Raw genomic sequence first — 6,804 nt, forward strand, 5'->3', positions numbered from 1 at the left:
TCTTGTTCACCTGCAACCAAGTCCTGCTGGCAGCAGACCCACTCCTTCCTTTCCCTTCCTTGGACCATTGATCCAGCCAACCCCCCCCCCTTTTCCTTTGCTTTTATCTTCTCTTGTGCGCATCTGTTCCAGTTTTGCCTCAGATTACCCATTTGCTGGTGCACCTCCCTGGTGACAGAATGGGCTACGAGAGGAAACGGGAGGAAGAGCCTCATCATCAGATGAAAAATAAAATGTGTCCAAGGCAGAAATAAAATTTGAGGAAGGGTCTCAGACCTAAGGACTTTCTTCCCTTTCAAAAAGATGAAGAGGATTCAGCCTTGCAAGGTTCTGTTACTGTAAATTTGTAATAAAAGTAATATAAGTCCTAAACGTATCAGAATTTCCTGAGATTTCATCACCTGTTCCTGATCTGCTGAACAGAGATGCAGCTGGGTAATACCCCATAATAAGCATGGGGGTGCACTTGTGAAGCTTTGGGGTATCTGAGGAACTGCCTCACCCCAGTGGGACTAGCTGGCCCCTCTCCTTCCATGGAAGCAGCCTAATTTGGATCCCATTGGCCAAAGAATTTCTGCTGCTGGGCTCCAGAGAAAAGCATTTTCTGCTGTGCCCCCCCCCCCGAATATTCTACCACCAGAGGTGAGAATCCTCCACCCCCACATACACACATACACACAAACCTGGTCTTCTGGAAGAGCCTGAAAACCTGGCTCAGCTGCTCAGCCTGGGGGCCCGACCGGATGGGGTACCTTGGGGGTGTCTCATTAGGTAGAGAAGATTCTTTCCCCCAGGCTGTCCATCACCTTGGGTCTTAACTTTTAATCTCTTTATTCAAGTTTGAATTGTTTTTAGCACTTTTTAACTTTTATTAAAATGTAAGCCGCCCAGAGTTGCTTTATTAGTGAGATGGGTGGCATAAAAAGGTATTAAAATAAAATAAGCTGTCCACTTCTGGGGTTGTTTTTTGACATGCTAAGGTGGAGTTTTTCCCCCCTCTGGATCTTTAAGCAAAATGCCACATTACTTTTTCTTGTTCCTCTAATGGCCCCACTTGCAAAATTCTTGATTGCAAATCCAATTATTATAAGTGAACCGTTTGTAGCCAGTCTCTTTGGCTTCTTCAGGTAAGTGTCGAAATAGGTTCTAGCTAACTGCTGGTTCTAACAAAGACTCTGTCAAGCAAAGCTTAGGCCAAGTGATTGGGATTGACCAGGTCTGGGTGAAGCTAATTCATGGCTCATTTGCAAACTCCTTTAATAATTTCCTAATAAATTAATAAGTCAGATCCTCAGTGGATTGGCTGCAGGTTCCCAAAGTTTTCAAGGGCAAAGGCTATGTAAAGAGACTCTACCCCAGAGCTGGCTTTGAGGGCTCCCCCACCCCCACCTCCAGATGGGGGTCCTACTCAGCCTGTCCTGGAAACGTACAGACTGGCACCCGGGAGCTTCTGAAAGACCAGGGAGCCCGAGGCTGCTCAGGGAAACATTTTATTGGAGAAGAGCATCTGATGGGTGAGGTTGGGGGGGGGGTCACCCCCCATGACACAAACGCGGAAGCCTTACTCTCTTCACCCTCTCACTTGCTGCGGTAGAAGGTGCTGGCTCCAACGCTACAATGAAGCAGGAGGGACAGAAATGTCAAAATTCAGGGTGGCGTGATTGGTGTCCCTTCCCCAGGCTGAACATCACCCCTCCCCCCGCGCGCGCATCATTCCACGTGACAAAGAAAAGGGGGGACAAAGGAAATGGATGCTTGTGGTTCTGGGGGATGGAGAGGGCTGGGTAGGTCCCCAGCCACGCAAGGCAGGCCACGTCTGATGAGGAGAAGGACATTGACCCAAAGCAGGCTGGGCGGAGTCTCCTTGGTCTTTGGGGGCCTCCCTTGAAGCAGCTCCATCCAGGTGTCCGAGAAGGTGGCCTCTTTGGAGGGGAGCAGCAGAGCTGCAGGCCTTGCGCTCAGGGAAGGCACCCAGGTGGCCTCTTTGCCCCATAAAAATATGGAGGCTGTACTGGGCTACTGCTCTCCAATTTGAGTAGAGCAATTAATGCCAAATCTGAGTGTTGCCAGCTGTGGGCAACCCAGACTGTGTTGCCAGGCAAACCACACTTGTCAGTGAGAATGACCTGGGGAAGCTGCTCAAAAGCATTGCTGCCTTTCTTTGTGGGGGAAGTGGCAGAAACGGAGTCTCCAGCGTCTCCCACAGGAGCTGCTCAGCCCTGGGTGCAGAAACATCCCGTGGGGCATCCTTTCAAGAGCCACTTTGGGAGGGGAGGAGGAAGAGAGAGAAAAAGAGGTGGCCAGAGCCCTTCCAGTTAGGGGGCAGAGCAGTTCAGCCCGTGTTTTCTTACCTGGCCGCGGATTCCACCTCTCTCTGCAGTAGCCAGGTTGTCTTCAGCTGTTCCATTCCCTTCTTGTTCACCAGATAGGGGCCTGAAACTCACTGGGAGATCAAAGTTGTACCAATTAGGGGGGGGATATATTTCCTATAAAGACCCCCAATCACCGATGCTACTTTAAGTTGGGAACGTTTGACGGGCTCCAAAATTTTGCCAACCACAGCTAATGGGGGCGGGGAGGACATTCAGTGAAAGAAGCAGATCTAAGGAAGGGGACATCCACTAGATTCCCCCCTCCCGTTCTATTTGCTTCCACACCAAATAGTGAGTGGCTCTACCAGAGAGGTTAAAGATGATGGTGAAGCCAAAGACAGGCCCGGGATCCTGGCGCTGGATGATCTGCAGCAGGGATGGCCGGATGGGATTGTCGGAGGCCGAGATTGCCGTTTCGTAGACGCCGCTGGACATTCCCTTGTTACTGACGCTGTTGGTCTCCGTGGTGGAGTTGAGGTCATTCTTCCAGGTGCCGATCAGGGAGGACTAAAGGAGAGCGGGAGAGGGGAGGAAAGCGAGTCATGGCGCTAGCCAAGCTCACCTGTCCAACAGGTAGAGATTCTGGCTCCATTTTCTCCGGAGGAGCTGAAAACCGCCAAGGCTGCCCACGCCGGGTGAGGCTGGCAAAGGCAGCCCATCCCAAAATCCATCGGTCGAGGCGCCTGCCAGACCGCGTGCGGGAGGACACCTCGCGGGCAGATCGCTCTGTTCTCTGCGCAGCGACAGAGAGCACCAGCCCCGGCGGCAGGTTGCCTGAGTCGCGGCCGAGCACGGAGGAGGAAACGCTGGGCGTCCGTCCGTCGGGGACCCAGGGCCTCTGGCGCTCAGCGCGACGGCACCGGGTGCGATCAACCCCGAGGAAACGGCACCCTCTGCGCAACCCGCCGGCTCCCACCAGCTGCTCCTGCAGCCCACCCGAGCAGAGGCTGGTGGCGGAGGGTTTTTCCCGGGGGAGGCTGGGACCCTCTGCCCGCCACCCCGCATCTGACCTTGGAGGCTGGCTCCGAGTTTTGAGGTTCGGCAAAATTTCCGTGGCAGAGTAGAAAAGCGAGGAGCCCCAGAGCTGCAAGGCCTATCGCCATGGTGGTGTCCAGGAATCCAGACGTGCCAATCCCAGGCGGGACGCCCCTTATAAAGCCCCGCTCGCACCGCTTCCCTCCACAGCCCTCGACCGGGAGGGGCCGACGGATCCCCGCCCGAAGGGCGGACACCTCTGCGAAATCGCTGACCTTCTGAGAGCGCTGAGCAGCACTTCGGCAGCAAAGGGGGCGGGGGCACTTCTCGGGAAGCCCACCGCCGCTGCCCCAACACGGGCACTCTCCGCCAGCGCTCCTCTCCCTGACCCTTCCTCCCGGGACACTTTTCTAGGGCTATTTGGCTGCCTGGGACATCTAAACTCTCATCCGGGCAGCCAATCCCCACGCCAAGGGGTGGGGAGCCTGGGGTACAGGATAGGGGGGGGGCTTGTCTTGATGTACAAGTAAGGAGAGGAGAAAAAAAGCGGTCGAGGAGGGTCTGCCACCCGTCCCCGTAATGACATGGTTAATAAGAATCCGATCAGCCTTCGCTGCATGGCTGCACACCCTCCCTCCCCGTACTTCGTCCTGGTGCCTTTGGAGAGAAAGAGAGAGACGGGAGAGAACGCATTTGTGTGTGTGTGTGTGTGTGTGTGTGTGTGTGTGTGTAAGAGAGAGAAAGAGAGAAAGCGTTTGTTTGTGTGTGTGTGTGTGTGTGTGTAAGAGAGAGGGGGAGAAAGCATTTGTGTGTGTGTGTTTGTGTCTGAGGGAGAGAGAGAGAGATGGGGAAGGAGGGAGGGAGACCTCCCCTTTTGGTATGTTTGCTTGCTCTGTCTGCGAGGCCCTCCGTTCCCCCACTTTTGCTGTCCACCATCTCGCCTTCCTCCTCTTCCTCTTCCCTTTCCCTTCTGTCTGCCTTCCTGTGCCCGAGATGGCCTACGCGTTCGTTCGGCGTGCGAATTGGCAGCCCACGCACGTGAAGGCAGCCGGGTTCAGCGGTTCCATTCCGGCCCGGGAAATATTTCTCCGTTTCTGGCGAAATCCGCCGCTCTGCAGGGCGAAGGGCGGGGCTGCTGCGCTCAGAGAATCCGCTCCCCGCTAAGCCCGGCTCCCCATCCCCGGTTCCGTTGGCCGCGTTACTCCTCGCCCTTCCCGAAGGGAGACAAATCCCCCCCCCCCCAGTGGCTGCAGTCCACCTGGGAGAGGAGGCGGAGGGGGGCTGGCCATTTCTCCGAAAACCCCCAGAGCGAGCGAAGAACAGAATGCAAAGCGCCCCCTGAAGAAAGTTGGCCTGGAAGCGGGAGGTGAGAAAGCGGAGAGATTCCCTCCCCATCAGGTGTGTTGGTTGAGGGTCTCAGCCTCCCCTCCTCTTAACGTCGGAATCCGCAGCAGCCTCGCTTTAAACAAGGCTTTTTCCTTTGGTTTGACCCTCTTCTCTCGCTTGCTCAAGACGTCCCAGGAATCGGCTCCTTCCTATTTCTGACCCTCAACCCCCAAAAGTAGAAAGATCTCTCCATTGTTTCTTTCTTGCCCAGCAGGCACCCAACGATCCTTGGTGGCTCCTCTCCACAGCGTTGTTCCAGGAGCCACCAAGAACACCAGACTGCTGTCTCCCTCCCCCCCCCCATCTTGCCTCTGCCCTCTGGCCAGGTTCTGTTGGGGCAGGCTGGACAGAGGGAGCAGAGCAGGAAGGCGAGGAACCCAGCCATCTCCCTCCCTCCCTCCGCCTTCTCTCCTCTAAACATGCCTGGTTCTGGATCTCTGAGGATTTAGCCAAGCCCCCCCCCTCCCCATCATCTTGGCACTCTGGGTTTGGGTTTGACAATAAGGCCTTTTGTAGATTCCATTAAAAAAATACATTTTCCAGGTCATTCTCTTGATTTATCCTTTGTATATTTTTTTTTAGCTTTTAAAACTTCACCAAGGTTGTTTTGAATAGCACCCAGAGTCACTTACAGTGAGATGGGCAGTGTCTAAATTTAATAAATAAAATATCCAGTAAGACATCCTTTTCCAAATCTGTCATCAGTAGTTCCACATTCTCTATTGCCGTTTCTCCTTCCACTGTGAGTTGGGTATCACAATGAAAGAATAAGCAGCTATACAATTGCCAGTTTGGGATGTACTTATAAAGGCTTTGTTTGCCAGGCTGCCAAGTCAGACCCGGTTCTTTTGGTTCTTCTCCGAAGCCAGAACTCGCCCACCTCCTCCGGGCATGAAGGAGGGAAGAAGAATCCCTGGCATCAGCAGCGGGCCACAATACAGGGCACAGTGGCTCCTTTCTCTAAAATACAGAATAGGCCATCCAGCAGGGGAAGAATCCAAAAGGAAGGATCTCTGGACCCAAAAGCCTCCTGGGGGGGGGGAGAGGACCCCCTGGGCAGCTGGCTGAAGACCCCACACACATAAGAGGGAAGGCAAAAGACCATTGAGGTCTCCTAATTGGCTTTATTTTGGACAAGGTACAGTAACTGATAGAGGAAGAGGCAGTGTGTAAAGTTCTCTTAAAAGCCCCCCACCACAGCATTGAAGATGGGGGGAAGGTTCGTTAAGGCCGTGGTTGGGTGCCCCTTTTTTTAAGACTCCAGAATCTTTGGGCTGGGCAGAGGTGGGGGAAGGCAGAGAGGGCGGTGAAACAAAGGTGAGTGTGTGGAAGAACAGAACTGTGAACATTGTGGGTGTTTCATGGGGGAGAGAAGAGTCTTACCCCCTGGCTGTCCATCACCTTGGATCTTAACTTTTAACCTCTTTATTGTAGTTTCAATTCTTTTTAGTACTTTTTAACTTTTATTTCATTGTAAGCCATCCAGAGTTGCTTTGTTAGTGAGATGGGTGACGTAAAACATTATTAAAATAAAATAAGCTCTCCACTTCTGGGGCTGTTTTTTGACATGCTAAGGTAGAGTTCCCTCCCCCCCTCTGAATCTTTAACCAAAATACCACATTACTTTTTCTTGTTCCTCTAATGGCCCCACTTGCAAAATTCTTGATTGCAAATCCAATTATTATAACTGAACCGTTTGTAGCCAGTCTCTTTGGCTTCTTCAGGTAAGTGTCGAAATAGGTTCTAGCTAACTGCTGGTTCTAACAAAGACTCTGTCAAGCAAAGCTTAGGCCAAGTGATTGGGATTGACCAGGTCTGGGTGAAGCTAATTCATGGCTCATTTGCAAACTCCTTTAATAATTTCCTAATAAATTAATAAGTCAGATCCTCAGTGGATTGGCTGCAGGTTCCCAAAGTTTTCAAGGGCAAAGGCTATGTAAAGAGACTCTACCCCAGAGCTGGCTTTGAGGGCTCCCCCACCCCCACCTCCAGATGGGGGTCCTACTCAGCCTGTCCTGGAAACGTACAGACTGGCACCCGGGAGCTTCTGAAAGACCAGGGAGCCCGAGGC

At 53.0% G+C, this 6,804-nt stretch overlaps 1 protein-coding gene across 1 annotated transcript; it reads right to left on the reverse strand.

Moving 5' to 3' along the window:
* Nucleotides 1-1,480: 1,480 nt before the first annotated feature.
* On the reverse strand, nucleotides 1,481-3,661 carry LOC120319820 (avidin-like). The gene is made up of 4 exons (XM_039369081.1): nucleotides 3,383-3,661; nucleotides 2,678-2,879; nucleotides 2,352-2,443; nucleotides 1,481-1,612 (listed from the first exon to the last, which is right to left on the reverse strand). Exons 1-4 carry the CDS (start codon nucleotides 3,473-3,475, stop codon nucleotides 1,571-1,573), a joined length of 429 nt encoding a protein of 142 aa, XP_039225015.1. The 5' UTR covers nucleotides 3,476-3,661; the 3' UTR covers nucleotides 1,481-1,570.
* Between the last annotated feature and the right edge of the window lie 3,143 nt (nucleotides 3,662-6,804).

The sequence above is a fragment of the Crotalus tigris genome, unplaced genomic scaffold (genome assembly GCF_016545835.1).
Source record: "Crotalus tigris isolate CLP2741 ecotype Arizona unplaced genomic scaffold, ASM1654583v1 scf7180000020963.25688851:1431469, whole genome shotgun sequence".
Classification (NCBI taxonomy): Eukaryota; Metazoa; Chordata; class Lepidosauria; order Squamata; family Viperidae; genus Crotalus; species Crotalus tigris.